At 37.8% G+C, this 25,481-nt stretch overlaps 1 protein-coding gene across 1 annotated transcript; it reads right to left on the bottom strand.

Annotated features, from left to right (window-relative positions):
* Window positions 1-755: 755 nt before the first annotated feature.
* LOC100350426 (alcohol dehydrogenase 1) lies at window positions 756-25,238 on the bottom strand. Its single transcript, XM_051820150.2, has 9 exons — window positions 25,121-25,238; window positions 23,558-23,659; window positions 13,853-13,991; window positions 12,923-13,010; window positions 12,588-12,807; window positions 12,156-12,416; window positions 11,652-11,787; window positions 8,095-8,233; window positions 756-3,405 (listed from the first exon to the last, which is right to left on the bottom strand). The coding sequence occupies exons 1-9, from the start codon at window positions 25,157-25,159 to the stop codon at window positions 3,381-3,383; spliced, it is 1,149 nt and encodes a 382-aa protein (XP_051676110.2). The 5' UTR covers window positions 25,160-25,238; the 3' UTR covers window positions 756-3,380.
* Between the last annotated feature and the right edge of the window lie 243 nt (window positions 25,239-25,481).

Raw genomic sequence — 25,481 nt, 5'->3', positions numbered from 1 at the left:
GAGAGTAGGCAGGTTTATTTTTTTAACTTTTATTTAGTAAATATAAATTTCCAAAGTATAGCTGTTGGATTACAGTGGCTTTTTCTCCCCCATAACTTCCCTCCCACCCACAACCCTCCCATCTCCCACTCCCTCTCCCATTCCATTCACATCAAGATTCATTTTCAATTATCTTTATATACAGAAGATCAATTCAGTATATATTAAGTAAAGATTTCATCACTTTGCACCCACAGAGAACATAAAGTGTAAAATACTATTTGAGTACTAGTTATAACATTAATTCACATGGAACAACACATTAAGGACAGAGATCCTACATGAGGAGTAAGTGCACAGTGACTCCCATTGTTGACTTAACAAATTGACACTCTTGTTTATGGCGTCAGTCATTTCCCTAGGCTCTTGTCATGAGTTGCCAGGGCTATGGAAGCCTCTTGAGTTCGCCAACTTATTTAGACAAGGTCATAGTCAAAGTGGAAGGTCTCTCCTCCCTTCAGAGAAGGGTACCTCCTTCTTTGATGGCCCGTTCATGCCACTGGGATCTCACTCACAGAGATCTTTCATTTAGGTTTTTTTTTTTTTTTTTTTTGCCAGAGTGTCTTGGCTTTCCATGCCTAAAATACTCTCATGAGCTCTTCAGCCAGATCCGAATGCCTTAAGGGCTGATTCTGAGGCCAGAGTGCTGTTTAGGACATCTGCCATTCTATGAGTCTGCTGTGTATCTCGCTTCCCATGTTGGATCGTTCTCTCTCTTTTTGATTCTATCAGTTAGTATTAGCAGGCACTAGCCTTGTTTATGTGATCCCTTTGACTCTTAGACCTATTAGTATGATCAATTGTGAACTGAAATTGATCACTTGGACTAGTGAGATGCATTGGTATATGCCACCTTGATGGGATTGTATTAGAAATGTTCCGGGCTTATTGTATGACAACATTTGCCTCTGTGATTGCTTAATACTTACCTTACTCTTCAAGCACAATTTAAGATGGTGATTAGTGTTTTTTACATGAGCATTTCAATTATAGTTTAGTTGACTAAATTAGGAAAAAATAATTTGTATAAACATTTATAAATGATCTCTGACTTTCAAATAACTTTTCAATAACTTGAAACTTAAAGTCCTGTGTTATTAAATTAAGTAACACATATTGAGATTGTCTAGTTATTCTTTAGTCAGTTTTGGTAGTTTTCACTTTTTCTAGGAATTCATCATTTCATTTGAGTTATACAATTTTAATACAGTGTCTTCAATTTATTTACTTATTTGAGAGGCAGAAACAGGTGCAAAAAAGACACATATTTAAATGGATGTTGTTGCATAAATTTTACATTTCCAACTAGGAATATTTTTCACATAATCTAGTTTGTAGCCAAAATAGAGCCAAAGAATCAACTCATTATCCTCATGTGAAGATTTTGTTTAATGGGGCTGGCATTGTGGCGGGTAGGTTAAACTGCTGCCTGCAATGTTGGCAACCCGTATGGGCACTGATTCAAGTAAGCCTCAATCATTGCAGGTTTTTGGGGAGTGAACCAGTTCACTCTGTCTCTGTGTGGATGATCTTTCTCTGTGTGTGTCTCTGTCTCACCTTCTTTCTTTTTCTGTAACTCTGTCTTTCAAATAAATAACTCTTTTAAAAAAAGATTTTATTTAAATGATGATTTTTTTTCTTGAAGCTTGCCTATTACTATTCCCTCTTTTCATAGTTTGTAGCTGATAGAATGTGTGCACCAAAACTTGTAAAGCATGAGGAAGCTGAACCTTTGAGAAATATACAGAATGGCAAAATGGGCCTAGGATTCTAACCACAGCTGAGCAGCCATCTGCTAACAGGAGGTTTCGTGTGTACTCTGTTTGGCTCTGGGTTATTGTGACCCTTGCCCAGGCATGTTCCTGTTTTCAACTGCTGAGACAAATAGACTTTAAACATATTGTTTTGCAACCTGGACCTGAGCAGTGAACTGTGATCTGCAGTCACTTTTAAATTTCAACTAACTGTGACTGAGTGCTTCCCACCTGCAAACTTATATCTAACATCCTTCATTTGCATAGTGGACTGGAGTCAAAGCTGGGTATGAACCTGTTCTGTAAAAGACAAGTTCTCCTTTTTGTTCCTTTGGAGTACACTTTAAAAAAAAAAAAACAAAAAAAAACAAACAAAAAAAAAAAACACTGAAGGTTGCATCTCCCTGGTTTGCAAACTTCTTCCTGAAATAGAGCCTTCCTTTTATCCTAAGTTCTATTTTAGTGAATTTTGGCAGATTGCAATAAGTTTATGACAAAATTACATGTGTAATCAATGTGGCCCTATATCTCTTTACATGCAAGCTGAGGCAATGGAGCAGAAAAAGAGAATGATTCAGCTCTACCCTAAGACTGCAGGCCTACCCAGGGGAAAATAACATATTGAAAAGAAATAGGCAAGATATATTTCTGTTTGTGAAGGGCAGGTGAGACTGAGTGTTAAGAAGTTTGATTAATTTTGAAGCATGGTTAATAGCAGCACCCCTTCCCATTCCATCACGACTAGGAAAATTTGGCCCAACGTATGTGAGGCTCCAACGCCTACAATTGGTCACCTGCCTTCCCAGCCCTTGCCCAAGAAGGCAGACTATTGGGTGATTCTTTCTGAGGCAGGTCAGCTGAGCACATGTGGAATGGAGAAGCATTCCATGCTATAAATGCATTTTTAATAAATACAAGCTGAATTGAGGCCTATTCAAAGTAAAACAAATTTAAAGTCAGACAATTAATGTGGATGGAAGACCCTTCCATAAGTAACTCATCCCTTTTTCTTCAGGCTTTAAGTTGAAATGTAAAAATGAATTCAAAATAGTTAATTTTATTATAATTGATTCATTTCTAAAAATTCTGCAAGAACCCTCTTTGCAATTTTGGACTTTCTTTTTTTAATTTCTGGATCTCAGGAGTTACTAGAGAGTTTTTTTTCATTTATTTATTTATTTGAAAGTCAGAGTTACCGAGAGGGAGAAACAGAGAGAGAGAGAGATAGAGAGAGAGATCTTCCATCTGCTGGTTAACTCCACAAATCGCACAATGACCAGGGCTGGGCCAGGTCAAAGCCAGGAGCCAGGAAATTCATCTAGATCTCCCACGTGAGTGCAGAGTCCCAAGCAATCTTCCATTGCTTTGTCAGGTGCGTTAGCAGGGAGCTGGATTTAAAGTGAAGCATATGGGATGCCAGTACTGCAGATGGAAGCTTAACCCTCTGCGTCACAGTGCTAGCTTTAATTTTGGGCTTTCTGTACTATAATTAAGTTGTCAAGGAGGTGGGAAAGGCAAAAAAAAAAAAAAAAAAAAAAAAAGAGCATTGCTGAGGATACTTGTGCTCCATTTTCATCCTCTGGGGTCTCAAAACAAGAGGACACAACGGATGCTGAAACACAAAAAAGTTCAAATATTCAAACAACCAACTTGGCAGGCCAAATGCACATCATACAAAATAATTACAGCACATGTATTTCAAGGTAGCAAACTGTCTGCCTACCCCCATTTTGTATCTTAACTGTTAACTCCCTTGCCCCCAACCAACACTCATCACCAAAAAATGTCTCTGCAATCAAGTTCAGTGGGTAACTGGAAATCTTAGGATCAAGAAACAGAGATAAAATAAGGCAAGAGGGAGAGTCATCAGGTCCAACCAGTCATTCATATAGTTCCACAGTTACAGGGTTACAGGGTCTGCTTCTCTCCATGAATTCTGATCAGTCTTTAGCTGGCCTTATGTTGATATGCTGGTAAAGGAAGGATTCCCATAGACGCTTTATTTTCAAATTGCAGAAAGCTGCATAAAGACCATGGTATATTCCATTTCAAATGTCAGGTGTTTTCTTTTGTTCTTTTTCTCCTGTGTTGTTACGGTTACTAAGCTGTGTTATACCTATACTCATAATAGCTGTCAAGCTGTTTTTTTCTGTTTTAAGAAGAGTAATATACATTATACATTGTATATAGGTAAAATCTCTAGATGTGTGCAGTTTTCTAAATCCAGTGGTCTGATGCACTTGCATTAAGGACATTAAGGATGTTTGCTCATTTTTCATGTTGGTATTTATTCATTTATTAAACAGAAATTTGTTATAGAGCAATTGCATTTGATGCTAGGGTTATAATGAAGAATGTGATATTCAAGAACTCATCAGACAAATAACTAACCAGACAATTACAATGCAATATTAGATATCTTGGGGGGGGGGTTGAGGGTAGAAGGGAAACAGAGAAGTACATGTTTCCTAGATTTCTGGGCGCTTAGAGAGTATGCTAAATGGAGTTGGACATTGCCTGGCAGCTGAAAGAGACAAGAAATGTGGTGCAGGTCGGGTATGGGCATGGGTGGGCTCCAGAGCAAGGAACTACAAGTGTGAAGGCTAAGAGATGGGGAGCTTGACATCATCCTTTAATGGATAGGGTTTGAGGAAAGCATGAAAGAAATTTGTTGTGACCGAGGCATTGAGTGCTGGAGAGAGCAAAGCCGAAACATGAGAATAACATGAAAGACTCGTGCAGAGAAAGGAGTGGTGATATTCCAGGAGAGTCTACTTAAGTGGTAATTTGCTATGTGATCCTGGACGATGTCTCTACTTCCTTGGAGCTTCATTTGGTTCTCCATAAATGAAGGTGAAAGCCAAGTGACTTCAGAACTTACATCAGCTCATAATCTATGAAAGCTAGGTTTAAAAAGTCCCAATGCAAAAAGGTTTCTCCAATGGTTTCTATTAGTGAGGTTGAGGCAAGTTAATACTGTGCTAGCCAAGAATCTCTGGATAAGCCCCAGAGGCTTGGTCTACATTTCCTTTCCTCTGGAAAGTTCATCCAGGTACTTCCACCACATTTTGTTTTGTTACCACACACACTGCTAATGTTAAAAGTGCAAGATTAATTTTTTAGCGCTGGTGCTAAAGTCTAATGTTCCTAAGTCATAAATAATTATCAAGCCAGTTCTAACAAGGTGGATTGAAAGGGAAGTAATGTTTCCTGGTAGTCCATTTTAGCAATGTAGTGATTTTCATTATTATGAATAAGTTGGTGAAAACTGCCTTCTTTCAGGGTTAAATTTTGGAATTAAGCTTCAAGGTAGGGAAAGTGGTTTAAAATTAATATATGAGGCTTATTTGTGGTCAGAAATTATAAGTCACAATTAATGTGAAGCATAGAACTGGCGGTGTTTCTGTTCTTTTTATGTGCTTGTAACTCTGCAAAAATGGCCATACCATAAATAAATTCATTCTATCCATCAGATGGGCATTAAGGCCTGTTTCATTTCCATAAACAGTTAGATTCAGCTTTGTCTCCAGTACTCCCCTTTTGTCTTTAAATTTTTTTGAGAATTCTGCATTAAACGCATGAAAATGCATTGTATATTATTGTATGAAACTTGTTAGCCTGATGATTTGAATGGAGAAGAATCCCTACAATTTTGTTCAATTCTCATCATGCTTATCTTTTTTCCAGCCATGTAGTAGCTGTATTTTGTTTTCCTAGGACTTGCAATTGATGGATTTCAATAGTTTCTCACTATTGGTGGACAATGGAATGCATTTATTTGACTAGTGCTTGGGTATAGGAGTGAAATATTTAGCTAAAGGTTTTTTTTAAAGAAAGCTAATTAAGGGTCAGTTTTAAAATATAAGTAACCCAACAACTATATTTTTCAGATGCTTTGGAACTTGGTTGATTTCAGTTGCCCTACTCAATGTGCATAGTAATTCTAAGCAAAACTATTGTTGATTTATGCTAGTCCCTATTAGGTGGGATTTTATAACAAAATCGTAAATTTAGACTCCAGAAAGGCCAGCTAATATCCTAGGAAAATCCAGTTCAATTTAGATGGAAAACGTCTTGCACTCTTATTAACTTAGAGTAATATTTAGAAAATTTATACAATCAAGACCTTTAAACTTGCTATTTTAACAAGCACAAATTGTTCCTTGTAAACTGAATTGTTTGCCACTTGCTAAATGTGAACTTTGTTCCCCCTCCTGTGAGTTCTTGTACACAGCTCCAATGTCCACAGTATCCTTTGCCCACATGTTCACTGTGCAGATCTGTAAGCTCCCAGTGCCCAGATCAGTGGTGACTTGCTCTTCCAGGGAGCTCTAGTCAGTAAAAAATGGGATTTCCATACCATGAATCTTGAGACTTAGATATTTTAGCCAGACATCAGATCCTGCCTCTACCGCAATTATTGTTGTACAAAGTATATTATACTCTAGGGCTGAACCATCATCAGTGTAAAGACAGGGATAACACTGGACTCTGTTTTGCCAGTGTGTCTAGTACAATTTTGTTATTAGGTGCTTTGTTAATATAGGCTGAATAGATATACTACTAAAACTTCAAATAGCAAATTTCTTACAAATGTGTGGGGTATTCAAAACGTTTGTGGGCAATGAGTATTGTGAAAAAAAATCTATGCATTTATTTCAAACTTTCTTTTCCACTAAAATAAACACTTTTTCATGAACTTTTTACACTTGATCTTAGCCAAAAGATCAAGAAGCAATTTTCATGAACTTTTTGAAGTACTCTCATAAATCCATAAAAGCACAAACTGTGCTTTGTAAATAAATAAATAATTTCCTGGTAGATGTCAGATCATTTTAAAACTGTGGTAGTCTTTGCAGGTTGCTGCTCAACTTATAATTTTATTTTTTTTAAGGGAAAGAGTTTATTGGGGGAAACCCGACAGAGTGGAGAGAAGGGGTGAAGAAGGAAAAGAGGGAAAAGGAGAGCGTAAGAGAGAGAGACAGAGACAGAGGTCAGGAGACAGAAAGAAAGAGAGCAAGCGAGAGAGAGGAGGAGAGAGAGCCATGTGTTCAGGAGCAGGTCCTTTTAAAACTTTGCGGCGGGGGGGCGGGGGGGGGTGCGGGCAGGGAAGTAGGAGCAGTGAATCCCATCAGGATGAGGGTGGAGCTTGACACTGGTGGTTGAGCCCTGTGGCCACCTGGCTTCCAGCAATGGCGGCAGGGGCTAGAGTCAACTTACAGTTTAATTTCTTAGTAATATATTCTAATTCTCAAGCTAATGATAACAAAAACTTCATTATAACATACTCTAGTCACACTTTGCTTTTCCCTGGTGTTTCATTTTGATTTTCTCATTTGACCTTCATAGCAGTTTCTTTTTAAAAAAAATATTATTTTATTTATTTGAAAGAGTCACAGAGAGAAGTAGAGACAGAGAGAGAGGTCTTCCATCCACTGGTTCACTCTCCAGATGGCTGCAGCGGCCAGAGCTGCACCAATCCAAAGCCAGGAGCCAAGAGCTTCCTTCTACTGCTCTCCCAGGCCATAGCAGAGAGCTGGATCAGAAGTGGAGCAGCCAGGACTTGAACCAGCACTCATATTGGATGCTGGCACTTCAGGCCAGGGTGTTAACCTGCTGTGCCACAGCACTGGCCCCCATAGCAGTTTCTTAAGAGAGAAGGTATCATTTAAAAAATGAGAATAGAGACATGGGCCAAGATAGCCATTTTGGGTCACATGGCAACTGAGTATGGAAAGAGTTGAGTTTCCTCACAACTGACTCAAAGCCCTTTTATTGTTGTTTCCTAAACTGTTTCTCACAACTGCTCACATTTGTACTTGGCTGTCTTATTTTTCATAAAATTTTGGATGAGAGAGATTGTCATTGTGGCATAGTGAATAAAGCCACCACTTGCAACACTATGGGTGCTGGTTTGTGTCCTGGCTGCTCCACTTCTGATCCAGCTCTCTGAGAATTCCTGGGAAAATCAGCGGAGCATGGCTTAAGTGTTTGTGTCCCTGCCACCCATGCAGGAGACCTGATGAAACTCCTGGTTCCTGGCTTTGTCCTGCCCAGCGCTGGCATTTACAGTCATCTAGGATGGATGCATCTAGTGGATGCATGATCTCTCTCTCTCCCTTCCTCCCTTGCTCCCTCCCTCCCTCTCTTTCTCCCTCTCTAACTCTACCTTTCAAAGTAAATCAAATCAATCTTCAAAAAAAATTTTTGGGTGAAAACCACATGCCATTTCTTACACAGAAGCTTTTTAAATACCACACACACACATACACACACACACTACTCACACACAAATACTCACCAAGGTCCATTCTGGAGCAATTTAAATGCCTCATTGATTCTTTCAAAAGGCAACTTATGGGTTATAAGTGGGTCTATATTGATTTTGTTTTGTAGGTAGTCAGTAACCAGTTTTGGAATACAGTCTCTGGTTTTATACACTGTAGAAAGAACAATAACAGGATCTGGGTGATATACAAACTAATCAAAGAATCCAACAATCTACCTATGTTTGTGAGCAAACCCCCAAGTGCTGTTATGTCACTGCCCTGGAGTCTGTAGCTCTCCTGTATCTTCAGAACATGAACGATACCCCATCACAGCTGACCCCCAGCTGGCTTGATTCACCACATTCTCTCTCCACTGAATTCTGTAGTTGTATCTGCTGCACACACTCAGCTTTTCACCCTGGGAATTAAGTCTCAGACTCTGTAGCAACTTTTTGGAAGGTGGTGCAGTAGAGTAGCTGTGTAAGATGCTGTTGGAAGCTGTTAGTTCCTACTGACTATTTGATCAACAGGAGTAAGGCAGACACAGGGATCTTCCTCAATGTGATAAATTCCATCAGACTGAGATTTATAGAGAAATATTTTTCACTCATTGTATTAATTATGCTTTCAATTTTCTGTAGTTTATCATGCTCTGACATCTTGGGGTTTTTGGGACCCAGGGAGGGACTCTCCCTTCCAAGGTAACTAATTCCTAAAGATGGTAAATAAGTTGTCTGGGAGCATGCCTTTGACATGCATACTAACCAACGTTGAATTTGTACAGTTGTTTCCCTCTTTGATCAGGTTACAACAGTTCAAGTCACTATTCCCTACTTTAAATCACCTCTGGGCCAGTTCCCAGAATCCATCAGTATTACTTAAGCTACTTAATCCTAAACTTGGTTGGCTTATCTACCCAGCCTTGCCAGTTCTCCCTGTGAAAACCACATAAAAGGCTCTGGCCTTATGCTTTCCTCCTCATTCGCTCTGCTTCCTGAAGGAGCCTGTGCTTTCCTGTGTGTTCTTGCACGATGTGGAGTAGCTGACCTCTGGGGAACTGGAAGGAATAAGCTCTTCTTTCGGGGCAGTTTTCTGTGAGTCTGTCATCTTGCCAAACCTGACTAAAACAAATCCTGGACACCTTTCAAAACACAAATGCACAACTTGAAAGTAGCAAAGCTGAACCTAGGACTCAGATCTTTTTATTACTAGAAGAGTTATTTATAGTCATTTAAAAATTCACTTAAGGCTACTATAAAATGTTAATTTGGGATTAAAAAGGAAGGCTGAGTTTTACATATACAAAAAAAGACATCAGGTAATCTTTATCAGACCCCTGGTTACAAATATTTTATCTTGCTTAACAGGACTATTCGTATTAAATATCTGGGAATTACGTAACTAGTATTCAGGATTTTGAGTAACAGAAATCTGGCAACATGGAAGTGAATGAAAGGAAAAGACAATCACAGATTTTCCCATCCAAAGTGAGAATCTTATTAAGTATGGTTTTCCTCAGTGTGTTTATTGTGGAGGAAGGAGACATGGCAGATACACAATGAAAAGTTTTAGAAAATGTAAATAAATCCTCCAGTGAAGCCAAGGATGGTGCAATAGTTTGAGTGTGACACAAGGGTTCCTGTGTTGAAACTTAAAAATATTGTTTGTTTAATTTATTTTTAAGGGAGAGAGAGTGTGTGTCCACTGATGCACTCTCCCGAATGCCCACAATAGCTAGGACAGGACCAGGATAAATTCAGGAGACAAAAATGCAATCTGGGCCTCCCACATAGGCGACAGGGACCCAGCTACTTGGTTCCTCATCACCTGCTGCCTCCTAGAGTGTGCATTTGTAGGAAGCTGAATTTGGGAGCAGAGCTGGGACTGTAATCCAGGCACTTGATATGGTGTGTAGGGGTCCCAAATAGCATCCTATCCACTGCACCAAATACCTGACCCCAGGTTTTGCAATTTATCCCCATTTGAGATATTCAGAGGATGAAGTTTTTGTTTTCGAAGTAGATCCTTTGGGAAGTGATTAGGATTAGATTAGGTCCTCAGAATGGATTTTTCATAACTGAATACTATTGGCTTTATACAAAGAGAGAGACTTGAAGACATAGACTCCCTGTCTACGGTCATGTGGTGTCCTGCACCCCTAGGGACTCTGCCATATATTTGTGTCAATTATGCTTAGGCATTCTCTGCACCAGCCCAATTACTTGTTTTGTGTGTGTGTGTGTGTGTGTGTGTTTTTAAGATTTATTTATTTACTTGAGAGGCATTGTTACAGACAGAGGGCAAGACAGAGAGAAAGGTCTTCCATTTGCTGGTTCACTCCCCAGATGGCCTCAGTGGCTGGAGCTGGGCCAACCAAAGCCAGGAGCCAGGAGTTTCTTCCAGGTCTCCTACATGGGTGCCAGGGCCCACGCACTGGGCCATCTTCTGCTTTCCCAGGCCATCAGCAGGGAGCTAGATCAGAAATGGAGCAGCCAGGACATGAACCTATATGCATATGGGATGCCTGTTGCACAGGCAGATGTTAACCAACTGTGCCACAGCGCCATCCCCTAGCCCAGTTACTTCTGAAATGACTTAATTTTTAAATTGGGTTTTTATTCAAGTTGGAAAATTTAGATGTATAGTTTTTGGAAGAAAGAACTTCAGAATGGAAGTTTGGTCAATGGCAAAGTTTTTTCTTATATTTTATAACTAGGCACTAATCTAATTTTAATAATGCAAGGCTACCTAATGAATAAATGAAGATATTTCAATATAGCAAAATATATCTGTCAGTTATATTTTGCAGTATATGGCTTTCATTCCCTCCAGCTTTTATTGGGGCCAATAGCTCCTGTAATCATTGTCGTTATTGCATTCCATGTATTGTTTACTTTAGTTCTCACTGTAATATACAAGAAAGGAACTATTGTTAATCCCATTTTTCAGATGATAGACCTGAAAATGAAGAACTTTAAATAACTTGGTTTAGGTCATGTTAGAGAATGTTTTTAAGCTCCATACTATAGTTCCCTCAAGTTAGCTTTTTATATTTGAGCATTCTAGCTTAAGTCAGAGAACAAGATAAACTCAACTGTGCTGTCTAATAAGGTAGCCATGGAGTCATGTGTGGCTATTTAAATAGTTAACTACATTAAATGTAATTAAGTCAGTTTTCTAGTCCTGCTAGCCACACTTTGAATGTTCAATAGCCACAGGTGGTTAATGTCTACCATATTGGACAAAAAACTGAAGAATATTTTCATCATTGCAAAAATGCTCTCTTGGATAGTTCTAGTCTGGAGGCACACTGGCAGTGGGTGTAAAGTGTGGCAGAAAAGGAACTCAGAGGTGTTATTAAGATAACACACCATTTTAGAGTTATCTGATTCATTCTTAAATAGCAAGTTTGGATTATGTTTTGGTGACAATTGGTGGTCAATACAGTGAGAGTTTCTCCTAGTCTTATTCTGTACTGGGGAGTGGCTCAGAGACATAAAATGCCATGTTCCTGCCCTTCATTTCTTTCCAAAGAGTGTGAAGGGTGTCTAGATTTCTGTGAAAGGCAACAAGAAAGTGAAAGACCTACCTCCCAGAATGCCACCTTTCAGGGTTCTCCCAGAGAGAATCAGCATGGGGTCAAAGGAGAGTTTTGAATTTGAGGGTGCTGCTCCAACGATCACACACACTCCATAGCTCAGATTGCATGATTCCAAAGCTGCAACCTAATTTAGGAAATAAATTGCATAGCTTTTCAGTACACCCAAAATATGTTTTCAGGGTAGCTATAAGAGAGAATAGGACAGTATGTGGTATAATTCACATGAGATCTTGGGCAAACGGCTTAAATTAACTAGTTACATTTTCTGATCTTTGGAAAGAGGATTATGTTAGCACCTGAATTTTAAGGAAGATATAGAGACAAAAGAGCACAGAATGTGTAAGTAATTCAGCATGGTACAAGGCTGCTAAGCTCAAAAATTCCACTTAAAATTATAGTAATTTTATGTTTTATGAAGTTAATTTAATTTATACCCAGATGTTGACAGGCAGTACCTCCTGACTGAAGACCCATACCCCAAAGACCACATACCATGGTATCAATGAGTCCAATGGCCTCAAAGGCAAAGTCAACACCAACACCTGTCATTTCCATCACCACCTCCTGGACAGGCTTCTTGAGGTTCCGAGGGTTGAGACAGTCAGTGACTCCTAAAGCTCTCGCCCGAGGAAACTTCTGCTCATTGATGTCAACCCCAATGATCCTGGAAGCACCAGAGGCTTTGCAGGCCATCACAATGGCTGAACCAATTCCTCCAAGTCCAAAGACCACACAGGTGGAACCTGGAGTGACCTATAAATTCAGAGGATAAACTTAGCATCCTAAGTGGATGTTTCAGTGTTAATAGGAAGAGGGAAAAAAGTATTGGTTTTATGTGTAATGGAGGAGGCTATCTGGCTTCTTGGCTCTGGGTTTGACCTTATGTGGATGGTCACTGAAAACATCACACAAATAGGTTTTTACCTTTGCAGTGTTAAACACAGCTCCAAAGCTTGTAGGCACCTCACAGCTCATGATACAGACTTTATCCAAAGGAGCAGCAGCATCGATTTTCCCCAATGCTATTTCATGCACAACAGTATATTCAGTGAATGTGCTTGTACGATAAAGATGATAAATCTTCTTTCCCCTGCAGGTAAATCTGCTGGTTCCATCTAACATTAATCCAGTTGGAGAGAGAACACTGTTCCAAAGATTCAGAGTTACAAGGAGAGAAATAAAGAACTTTAGCTCTGAGTCAAATATCTGTACCAATGAAAGCAAATGGGATGAAAGGAAGGCAAAAAATTGAAACTAACTCTCCCTTCAAGCAGAGGTTGCCCTTGGGGTTCAGGCAAGAGTCACATTCTCTGCACTCTGGAAGAGGGAACATTAAGACTTTGTCTCCTAAGGAAAAAGAATAAACAAAATGATTACCAGCTTGGAATTTAATCAATACCATGTTTATTCACAGGAAATTGTTTCAGTTTGTTACAATAAAAGTTATCATTACTTTTATTTATATCATCAAATTATTTTTTAGGAAACAGAGAAGTAAGCAGAGAGAGAAGGAAAGCGAGAGAAAGAAAGAAAAAACAAACAAAAACAAACAAAATCTGCCGGTCCACTCTCCAAATGCCCACAAAACTGAGGATTGGCCAGGCTGAAGTTGGGAGCTTGGAACTCAATCAGGGTCTCCCAGTAGGGTGGCAGGGTCCCAACTCTTGAAGCATCACTGCTTGCCTCCCAGGGTTTGCATTAGTAGGAAGTTGGAATGAACAGCAGAGCTGAGACTTGAATCCAGTTACTCTTCATTTGGGATGTGATGTCTCAACCGGAACATTAACCACTAGGTCATACTCCTATTCCTATCATTATGTTTGAAATTATCATTTCATTTGGAATGGAAATAAATCAATTTTCATGCAACGGGACTTTCAGAGTACAAAAAGAGTTTGCATATTTATATTGAGGTTCAAAATTAATAGCTAAGTCTGAGTTGTATTGATATTCATGGCATAATGCTTTTCTGCATTGGTCAGTGTTCTACATCAGAAGCCTCAAATACAAAACTAGAACATTATGAGTTCTAAGCTGCCTGTTTTTTATAACTGGTATGAGAATACATTCTAATTGTTTTTTTTTTTTTTAAGTGTATGATGAGTTTTGCTATCCTACCAGAGCCCATGGGAAAGAATCAGGAAGTGAGTCGGGAAAGGAGGAGGCACTGTTTCTGTCTAGGTACTTACCTGGTTTCACAGTGGTTACGCCTTTTCCAATGCTCTCTACAATTCCAGCCCCCTCGTGGCCCAAGATTATAGGAAATGGGATTTCGTTTTTTCCTTCCAGGATGTGGTTATCAGTACCACAGACGCCAGAGGATATAATCTGAAAGGTGATTAAATGATTAGAGATGAAATGCTTTGTCATCAAAGGGATTGTTTAGAAAAACGTGATGTTTCCAAGTCTAGAGACAGAATATATTTCTTAAAGTTTGATCTGTACATTTGATCTGTTATTGATTGTGCCCATGTAGTGTAGCTGTTTCAGAAGAATAAAGCACTTAGTTTGTTTCTGCATTTGTAAACCTCTTCAATATCACAAACACTTAGTGAATTATTTTCTGGCTGTTTGCCAAGAAGTGTCTGTGGGATATGATAAAGCAGATAACCCCCAGTTTAGCATCCATTTTGATACATACACTGAAACACGTGGTGATAACATAGTCATTCTTCTCTCCCTGCATTGCCTTCTACTGACCAGTAGGTGAGGCTAAAACAGATTTTTCATGGTAAGTTCCCTGTTCTGATCTTGACATGTTAGCCCTTGACTTGCAGCATATATAAAAGGAAAAGTAGAATGGGCTTTTCTTTAAAGACTGCCTTGATTCATGGTTTTCTTTCTTTTTCTCTTGCAATTTGTGTCTTTCTTCAGCTATTCAAGTACAAAAGGCCAGTTAGCTTTCCTCCAGGGTAAGAAGATTCCACAGTTGAATGGAGTTGGAGTCCAATCACAAGTCCAGATCTCTTATTACACACTTAACTCAGTACATGTTGAAACCACTAACAAGTTCCATCAAGATATTCTCTTTGCTATTTTTTTCTAGTCAGTAGACATTGATACCTTGAACTGTGTACTTTTTGTCAATCCAATTTTTAGTTCAGTGTTAGCTTATTTCATTTATTCTTTTCTTTTCTTTGCAGGAAGGCGAAATTTCATTCTGGGGTTTCTTGTGCTGTTTGATTAGGCTTCTAGCCAAAATAGTTCTCCAGGCAAGCTCATGTCTTTCCTATAGATTTTGTCTGTGGGAGATCTCTGACTAACCATGCATCCTGGTTATTGGTGTTCAACACGCTATTTGGTTCTTTGAGAGAAACAACTTGCTGGCTCTGCACTCCATAACTAAAATTATCTCATTCTCCATCCCTTTTTGTTTTCTGAACCATTTTAGGCTGTTCTCTCATCCTTTGTACTCTGAATGAATGTTTTGCTATATTTTTCTTATTTTAGTGAAGTAGTTCAGGCATCCCTGGTTGTTTAGTGATTAGGATTCAGCTCTCTCAATGAAGTATCCAAAAATATATTCATATCAAGTATCTTATTGCTGAAACCAAAGCAATAGCACTTAACTAGCAAGATTGTTGTCAAGTATGACTTAGCAATTATATGTAGTTAGTTCAGCTTCCATCTGTGGCAAGATACGTTTTTTTTCAGATTCAACTTTATTCTAAGGAGAAGTAGAAAGCTCAGCACAATTCATGCAAACCACTAGCAACAGAATAAATAAAATCAAGTATCAATAAACTGGTAGGATGTAGTGATAGAACTCAAGTAGTTGTATCCTTCTAGAAATGCATAACTTGAATCTATTTGGGAGGTCTTGTAATAATTGAATTGAATGACATTCTATAAAATAAATGCAAAATTTCATATTCAGATATATATATTTTGGCCTTCTATTTTGTACCTTTACTCAAATATGTCTAATGGTCTAATGTAATTTCTGATGACAAGTTATGAGATGAAAGAAGAAGCTGTGAGGCCCAAGTTTACAGACAATTATGAAACTATTTGTGATGAAGAATTACAATATTCTGTGACATTTCAATGCAACAGAGCAGAATTCCAAGGACAGCCAAAGAAATTTTGTAAGATATCAAGACTTGTAATAAGACTATAATTCTATGACCATTTGGCTTTGGTACAAGGATAGATAAATATGTGAATAGGTAGTTGGCCAGGTTAAAAAAAAATCAAGAAATAGGGCTATACATATGTCACTTGATTTATGATAAAGCTCACACTGAAGTGTGTCTATGTGACTTAGGAAAGAAGACAGACTTTTCAATTAATGCCAGGTTAATTTGATGTATAAGGATACTTCAAAAATTTGTGGAAAGATACTAATATTTTTAATTAAAATCCATTTATTTTGATGACAAAAATGTTTGTAATCCATGAATAGTTCTTTTCATAACACGCATTTTATGTGACCTTTTAAAACATCCTTCATATGTATGAATTGCAAATGTTTTTTGCATACACAAAAACATATCTTTTAATTTCATTTTCCAAGGATGTTTTGAAGTACCTTTGTATAAGATAGAAGAAAATGAGATATGGATCTCTACTCTGCAACAAACAAGGAATCTCTACTAGGTGATCTTAATTTGTGTGAAATGAAAACCAGTTAAGATTTTAGACAAAAACAAGGAACTTACCTTCCTGACTTTAAGGAAGGCATTGGATACTTAATTGGGACAGAAAAGCCCCAATCATTCAGGGAAAGATTTATAGATTGGACAGTGGTGAAATGATGAATTGTGCTCATAAATATAAACAATTAAGGGGATGAAAAGGCAAGCCACAGACAGTGCTATGGATACAGCCAGATTTGTCTTGCTAAAACTCATGAAGATGCTTAAACTCTGATATCTTAACGTTAATGATTTGTTGTTAAGGGTATAGGCCTGATAACATGCTGGTTTCTGAGAGGTGAGGCTGGTGGGAGGTCACGGGTACCCAGAGGGTGGTTCTCACAAGAGGCTTGATTATTTGAGTTGCAAGTTTGGCCTAGGCTCGCTCTCTTCCTCCTTCCTGATTCCCCAAGAGATCATGTCTCCACACTCACCATGACCAGCCTCCATCAGACAGTGGAGTATGGGGATATGGGGACACCTGATTTTGAACTGCAATCTCCAAAACTGTAGGCTGAAATCAACCTTTTCTTTCTCAAGAAGCTCCTCTTGGATATTTTAGTTAAAGTAAAACACCAACTAATACAGGAGGGAAAGATATATTTACAAAATAATCATCAACTGAGAGGTCATATCTAAGGTCTACATATTGAAACACTACAAATAGGTGCGGGTGTTTGGCCTGGCAGTTAAGATACTGCTCAAGACACCTGCATCCCATATCAGAATATTGGTTTACTAAATCTTTTTTTTTTTTTTTTTTTTTTTTTTTTTTGACAGGCAGAGTGGACAGTGAGAGAGAGAGACAGAGAGAAAGGTCTTCCTTTGCCGCTGGTTCACCCTCCAATGGCCGCCGCGGCAGGTGCGCTGCGGCCGGCGCACCGCGCTGATCCGATGGCAGGAGCCAGGTAATTATCCTGGTCTCCCATGGGGTGCAGGGCCCAAGCACTTGGGCCATCCTCCACTGCACTCCCTGGCCACAGCAGAGAGCTGGCCTGGAAGAGGGGCAACTGGGACAGAATCCGGCGCCCCGACCGGGACTAGAACCCAGTGTGCCAGCACCGCAAGGTGGAGGATTAGCCTAGTGAGTCGCAGCGCCGGCCAGTTTACTAAATCTTAATCTTTGATCACATATCTCTTTATTATTTTGTGTGATGAAATTGAAAGTTCACAAAAAGAATTCATATTTTATACTGAAATATGCAAGTCTTCTCACTACTTTTTGTTTTGGAAATATACATACATTTTCAATAAAAATGTTTATATTAACATCTACTGTGTTGTGTTATTTTTTTATTAAATTTCTTCAAATTTTTTTGCGTTTCAGATATGATAAATATGAATAGATGTACCCGCCTGTCACACACACACACACACACACACACAGAGAGAATGATGGTTCTAGTCCTGACTATGCTCTTGATTCTAGCTTCCTGCTAATGTGCACTTTGAGAGGCAGCAGGTGATGCTAAAGTGAGTCTCTGACATCTGTGTGGGAGTCTGAGCTTGAGTTCTCAGCTCCTGGATTTGGTCTGGCCCACCTTGGGCTGCTGGAGGCATTTGGGGAAGTGAACCAGCATATGAGTTTTATTCCTTTCTCTTTCTCTCTCTCTCAAATACATAAATGAAAATTACACTAGGTGAAACTTTATTATCTACTACACAAAAAGGATACCCCATATGACCAAACAGAATATGAAACATGACCAAACTCATTCATCACCAGGAAAATGTAAATTTAAATCTTAAGATACTGCTATATATCCACTGGATACACTAAAAGAAAATAACTTATAATTCCAGATGTTAAATGTGGAGAAACTAGACTTATCTTGTATTTCTATTTAGAATGTTATTTTATGCCATATCAACTGGGTGTCAGTTCTCCTTGGTGTGTTGGGCACTGGGTCTGGGTAGCAGATAGGCTACTCCATGCCATATGGATGAGAAAGATGGAAGAAGAATACTTTTTATTTGTGCAATGTTCACAAGGTGATGGTAGTAAAGAAGGAGACTATTCCTCTCTTAATCATTTTAATGAATGCAAAGCAATTTTAACACTTCACTAACTAGTTTAGACTATATCTTACCTGTTAAAAGTTTTAAATTTTATCAATGTTTAGTTAATGAATAAAAGGATTTTGACTCTGTATATATAACCTGATAAAGTAAAAGGCAACAAAATCCCTTAAATGCTGCTATTGAGAACATAATGAATGACATTTCACAAAATACCACAAAAAAGGATATTTAAAAGTCAAATATCCATGAAAGAAAAAAAGATGCCAGTGAGAAAAAAAAACAATGTTCAGGAAAGAGAGATGAGAAATTATTTACCCCGGTTAACCCAGGTAGCCAAATTTCTGTATTATGTTTTGGATAAATGTAAATTTTTTCTGCAAAGCAATAATTAAAAATTGATCAGCCTATCAAAAGTTTCACATTGGAAAATAAAAGTAGGAATAAGAGAGGGAAGAGATGCACAGTTTGGCACATGTTCCCATGGATTTAAACTTAAGGGTAAAGCTAAAAACTTGCCATGGGACTTTAAATCCCATTAAGTTGGCAGGTACTAATGCCATCATAGTAGGTAAAATGATCCTTTTAAGTGCATAACTGATCATAAAGATAGGAATAAGTGTCAAAAAGATCACATAAATAAGGCCAAGTGTTTGCTAATAACAATAGATAGAATTAAAAAGGAGAGAATCATCCAAAATAGGAAGCAGCCCACACAGCAGACTCATAGAATGGCAGACACCCTAAACAGCACTCTGGCCTCAGAATCAGCCCTTAAGGCATTCTGGTCTGGCTAAAAAGCCCAGGAGAGCATTTCAGGCATGGAAAGCCAAGACACTCTGGCAAAAAATGGCCTACATGAAAGATCTCTGCAAAAGAGATCCCAGTGGAAAGAAGACACCATCAAAGAAGGATGTACCTTTCTCTGAAGGGAGGAGAAAACTTCCACTTTGATTATGGCCCTGTCTAAATAATGTCAGAGTTTGTGGACTCAAAAGGCTTGCATAGCCTTGGCAGCTCATGACAAGAGCCTCTGGTGATCACTGACATCATAAATAAAAGTGTCAATTGTTAAATCAACAGCAGGAGTCACTGTGCACTTGTTCCCCATGTAGGAGCCCTGTCCTTAATGTGTTGTACTATGAGAATTAATGGTAAAACTTGTCTTCAAACAGTACTTTTTACTTTGTGTGTCTGTGTGAGTGCAAACTGTTGAAATCTTTACTTAGTATAGAGTTGATCTTCTGTATATAAAGATAATTAAAAATGAATCTAACTGAAGAATGGGATGGGAGAAGGAGTAGGAAGTGGGATGGGAGTGTGGTTGGGAGGACGGGTATGCGGGGAAGAACTGCTATATTCCAAAAGCTGTACCTATGAAATTTATATTTATTAAATAAAAGCTTTTTAGAAAAAAATAAATTAAATAAAGAACTTCCATACAATGAAAAAAAATTAAAGAAAGTAAAAGCTCCACATTGAGCAATTGCCAGTTGAAATCCTGAGAATTTATTATGATTTATAAAGGTTTCGAAGGAAGACAGACACATAAGGTCAGATTTTACTGGTCACGATAGGACAACATTCAGTAAAGTCCTCTGAAATATGGTGGAAAAATCCTGGCTGGGGCAACACATTCTTTTAACCAGTATTGAAAGGTACAGGGAACAACAGCCTAAGAGTAGACTCTTATAGCTCATTTATTTGTAGTTAACAACATATATGCACTTTTCAAATTTTGGAACGTAGGTTCAGTTATTTTGAACTAACAGCCTACCTAGTGTATTTGACTAAAGTAAATAATACTTTTTAAACATTATTTCGTTTACCTAAAAGTTTGAACTTTCATCATTTGGTAATCCTTTAGTTATATTTAGTTCTTAAAATTTTTTATGATGATATTGTTGCATAAATTGTGCAGCAATCAATAGTTGAATTTTAATAAAAGTGAAACAGCTACAAAAGTTTGAATTTATACAGTTATTAAACTGTCTCACTGATGGACATTTTATTTTCTTGGTTTATGATTTACTTTTAAAGCAAAAGTCAAACTACTATAAAAGAAAAAATATCCATTTGTAAAGGCAGTTAGTAATGGTGAAGACATCTAGAATTTAGGTATGGTGAAATATTTTATATATGAAGTAGTATTTCAACTTGATCAAAATTAGTGTGTCTTGTAGTTTAGCTGGAAGAATTTCTTAGACTATCTCAGGTAAGTCAACTTTTTCAGAAGCAGATTATCTCAGTCTCCTAAAATACATGTGAATAGCTTTATTTCACCTTCGTGTTTGAAAGGCAGTTTTGCTCGATTCTTGGTTAATAGTTTTTTATTAAAAAAAAAGATTTATTTGAAACTCAGAGTTAGAGAGAGAGAGAGATATCTTTCATACACTGGCTCATTCCCCAGATGCCTGCAACTGAGCCAAGCCAAATCCAGAAGACAGGAGCTTCATCTGGTCTTGCACATTGATGACAGGGGCCCAAACACTTGGGCCATCTTTTGCTGCTTTTCCCAGGCCACTAGCAGGAAGCTGGATAAAAGTGGAGCAGCTGGGACACAAACCACTGCCCATATCGGATGCTGGCATCTCAGGCAGCCGCTTTACCCACTATACCACAATGCTGACCCTAATAGTTTTTTTTTTTTCTTTAATTTCTTTGAGTTTGTCACTGCATTGCTCTCTGAAGTTTATTGCTTCTAATGTTATCAATCTTTAGTCTTACTGGAGTTCCCTTGTATAGGTTATTTTTCTCTTTTTATTTCATTTTACTGTGGTAGGAACATTTACCATGATTTCTATCCTCTCAGCAGGATTAAAGTTTACAATACATTATGACTGACCCTAGGTACCATATTATGCATTGTTTCTCTAGCACTTAAACCATCTTGTTTGTCTGAAACTATGCCTGTGGGTTGTTAACTCCCCAAATCACTCTTTCCCCTATCCCTGGAAACTACCATTCTAGTCTTTGATTCCATGAATTAGACTGTTTTAACTATTTCATACAAGTGGAATCATGCAGTATTTGTCTTTCTGTGACTAACTTATTTCATGCAACAATGTCCTTAAGATTCAAACATATTATTCCATATTGTAGAATTTTTTTAAAAAAGCTAAACAGTATTCCACTGTATGTGTATACCACATTTCCTTTGTCTATTCATCTGTTGATGGATATTTAGGTTTTTCCCACATCTAGGCTATTATGACTAGTGCTGGAAGGAACATGGGAGTGCATATATCCGACATACTAATTTTAATTGTTTTGTATAAATACTCTGAATTAGATTGTTACATCATATTATTATTGTTCTTTTTAGTTTTTGGAGAACTCTCCATCCTGTTTTTATTGTGATTGCACCATTTGAATTCCCAAAGGGTTTCCTTTTCTCCACAACTTTGCTAACCACTGGTATCTTTGTTTTTTGATAATAGCTTCCCTAACATATATAAGGTGTTATCTCATGTGGTTTTGATGTACATTCCTAATAATTTGTGACATTAAGTATTTTTATATAGATGTTGGTCATTTGTATGTATTCTTTGTAGGAATGTCTATTTTAAACTTTTTGCCATCAAATTGTTAAAGTTCTTTATATACTGTAGATATTAACCTCTTCAGATACATGGCCTGCAGATATGTTCTCCTATTCTGTAGGTGATCTTTTCATTATGTTACTAATTTCCTTTGAGCTCTTAAGCTTGATATAAGCTTTCCTGTCTGTTTTTGTTGTCGTATCTATGAAAACCTTTGCCTTGATCCACGTTATGAGCTTTTACCCAATGTGTTCTTCTATTAGCTTTACAGTTTCAAGTCTTATGTTTAAGTGTTTCATTCATCTTGTGTTGATTTTTGAGTGTCATATGATGAGAGTCCAATTTTATTCTCCTGAATTTGGATTATCTAATTTCTCCAACAATATTCATTGAACAGAAAATCTTTTCTCCGTTGAGTATTCTTTGACTCATCAAAGTTCAATGCTTTGTAATTTTCCATACAAAAATCTTTCACTTCCCTAGTGAAGTTTTTTCTTTGTCAGATATTTGTGCTTTTAGAGCTAGTTTAAATGAGATTATTTACCTAATTTCATTTTCAGATATTTTGTTGTTAACTTATATAAATATAGCTGATTTTATTTGTTGCTTTTGTATCCTGCAATGTCACTGAATTAGTAAGAAGAGATATCAGACAGATTGCTCATTTTCTTTCCATTGTGAGAGGACACAGCAAGATCTGGAAGCCAGAAAGAAAGCCCTCACAAATACCAAACCATACTGGAACCTTCATCCTGGATTTCCAGCATCCAGAGCTATGAGAAATTTTTTTTTTTTTTTTTGCTTAAACCATACAATCTACAGTGTTTTACTATGATAGCCTGAGAAGACTAACATGGTTTTTCTCATCTTGCCCTGCCTGGTTTGAAATGCTGCTTTCTGAATTAGAAGGAGCTGGCACATGGGTGAATCGGGCCCTGGTATTCTAGGTCTCCCTTGTCTAGAACGGAGCCTTAAAGGGAGGGAGCTGGGTTAGGAAAGGGAGCCCAGTCTTCTCAGCCACTCCCACTAGAAGTGTCTGCTCTATTATTTTCTTCACTTTCTGATGCTACAACAGAATACACAGATTGAGTAACTGATGAACAATAGAACTGTGTTTTGCTGTCGTTGTAGAAGCTGGAAAGTCCAAGAGTATGGCACTGACCTTTGGTGATCACCACCACCTGTGTCATAATATGGTGGAAGGAGAAGCAAATGTGTGCGATAGAGAAGGGGGTGGGGGGCTGAATTTGTCCTGTTATTAGGATCCCACTTCCATGATAAGTAACCCACTTCTGAAATAACAGCCTTAATCCACTTATGAGGGTGGGATCCCCATGACCTAATCATCTCTTAAGGGTCTCACCTCTCAACACTATTATAAGGAAATTAAATTCCAGCATGAGTTTTGGAGGAAGTATTAAAGCCATAACAAGTATATAACTGTATAACTTCATCATTTCAAAAAGATCTATGAATCAACAATTATATTGGCTTTCAAAATATTTTTAAAAAGCAATGTTTTGTGACACTTTAGTAAAAAGCCATAATCTGATAAATATGGTAATATACATGTAGTTATAAATCATAGAAAGCCTTAATTATCTTTGCAGAAAATATGCTGTTTTTCTAAAACTGTGAAATCATTGCCACCATATATTCCACATCCATAGCCACTAAAAGTTGCATTCATATTTACCTTAATTCGAACCTCCCCAGTCTTTGGTGGATCAACTTCAACCTTCTCAATGGACAAAGGAGCATTGGCTTTCCAGGCAACGGCTGCTCGACATGTGATAACCTACATGTATATACACAGAAAGATGCAATGATGAGGTGGGCCTATGGTCCTTAAACAAACCAGGTGAGGCATATACTTAAACTCACATCTACTAGACTCACTAGTCATTCTGTTTTTGATACTTTGAAATATAGATAGTCTATTTATTGAAAATAATATTGTGTATATTTTTATTAATTTTTGTTCTTTCTTTGAAAGGCAGAGTTACAGAGAGGCAGGGGCAGAGGAAGAGAGAGAGAGAAAGTCTTCCATCTGCTGGTTCACTTCCCAAATGGCCGCAATGGATAGAGCTGGGCCAATCTGAAGCTAGGAGCCAGGAGCTTCTTCTGGGTCTCCCACATGAGTGCAGGGGCTCAAAGACTTGGGCCATCTTCTACTGCTTTCCCAGGCACATTAGCAAGGGGCTGGATCGGAAGTAGAGCAGCCAGAACTCGAACCAGTGTTCATATGGGATGCTGGCACTGCAGATAGTGGCTTTACCTGTTACACCACAATGCCGGCTCCTCTTGTATATACTTTTAAATATTTCTGAATAATTACATAATGTGTTATAGTGTGAAATCTGCAATCTCTGTATCTACATATGTATTAAGCCACTCTAAAATGAAGGTACTTCAACAAGTTCACAGAAAACCAAAATTAAAAGTTAAGTTCATTTGGGTGCAAAAAAATTTAAATCTATGCATAATTTATTCATAATTAGCATTTTCTATGAACTTTTTGAAGACCCTCAAATACACATAAATATAGTTTAAAAAATTGTTTTGTCCCAGATACCTGATTGTACTCTGTATTTGTAAAGGATTTCTTCTCTGAATTCCAAATGTCACAAGATGTTAAACTTGGTCAAGTGACTTATGGAGTCCAGTTCAATTTACACAGCATAAATTTCTGCATGATAATGTCTAACAATAATCATTTATTTTAAATGGAGAAGATTAGAATCCATCATACAAAGAATATTTTAGTAAGTGATGGCTATTACTTTGGAAATAGGGAAGGAAACAATATTAATTCTGCTTCTGTAGCCAAAGTTCATTGTAGTCAATAGCATGTAGAACATTATATTCTACCTTGATACTTAATTCCAGTGTGTTATAACCCTTATTTGTTTATGACATTTTTAGTTTTAAATCTCTACACAATAAAACCTTTGATACTATCTATCAATTTTTCTATATTAAAAGATGGCTCCTTATAAAGTATGATTTAGCTTTTTACAATAATTTACTTAAGAGAAGCATTGCCTACACTGTTTCTTTAATAATAGTTCTTATTTTATCATGACTACGATTCTATTTCTTAAATATTGACTTGCAAATTACCAGGACTACTCCTTCCATGTAAAGTACAGCACACAATATCCTCCCACGGTGTGCACATCACTGACTTAGATAATAAAGTTGTAACTGCCACTAAGATCATACATGAGATGACATTTCGAGAGCAAACCATACTTACTTGGTTAGCTGTTTCTGTGGAGAGTTTAGCTGGCTCCATCTTTCTTTCTGGCTGGTGCACAAGTGAAAGCTCCTCTGTCTCTTCTTCTCACCAACCCAGACTGAATATTAGAGCTTCCTCGCACCTCAGAATGACTCACAGGCATCATGAGCCAATCAAGGAGAGAGGGAGGGAGGGAGGGAGGAGAAATGGGAAAATGAAAACTTGAGGGAGAGAGGAAGGAAAATGGAAGCTGTGAAATGGAGGGGAAAGGGTAAGAAAGGGACAGCACAGTGGAGAAAGGAAGGAGGGTTGGTGAAAGCAAAAGAGGAATGTAAGTCAGGGTTCAAGAAGGAAAACGAAAAGAAATGAAGGGAAAATA

This window comes from Oryctolagus cuniculus, chromosome 8 (genome assembly GCF_964237555.1).
Source record: "Oryctolagus cuniculus chromosome 8, mOryCun1.1, whole genome shotgun sequence".
NCBI classification, from domain to species: Eukaryota; Metazoa; Chordata; class Mammalia; order Lagomorpha; family Leporidae; genus Oryctolagus; species Oryctolagus cuniculus.
The sequence above is the reverse complement of the archived record's forward strand: the minus strand, read 5'-3'. Positions and strand labels throughout refer to the sequence as shown.

Excerpts from the sequence above, each read along its gene's own strand:
- LOC100350426 (XM_051820150.2), bottom strand. The coding sequence starts at position 25,159 with ATGGAGCCAGCTAAACTCTCCACAGAAACAGCTAACCAA. Across the intron at positions 12,808-12,922 it reads AACCTCTGCTTGAAGGGAGA|TGTTCTCTCTCCAACTGGAT; the intron begins GTTAGTTTCAAT and ends TCTTTGGAACAG. Across the intron at positions 12,417-12,587 it reads CTGTGTTTAACACTGCAAAG|GTCACTCCAGGTTCCACCTG; the intron begins GTAAAAACCTAT and ends CTGAATTTATAG.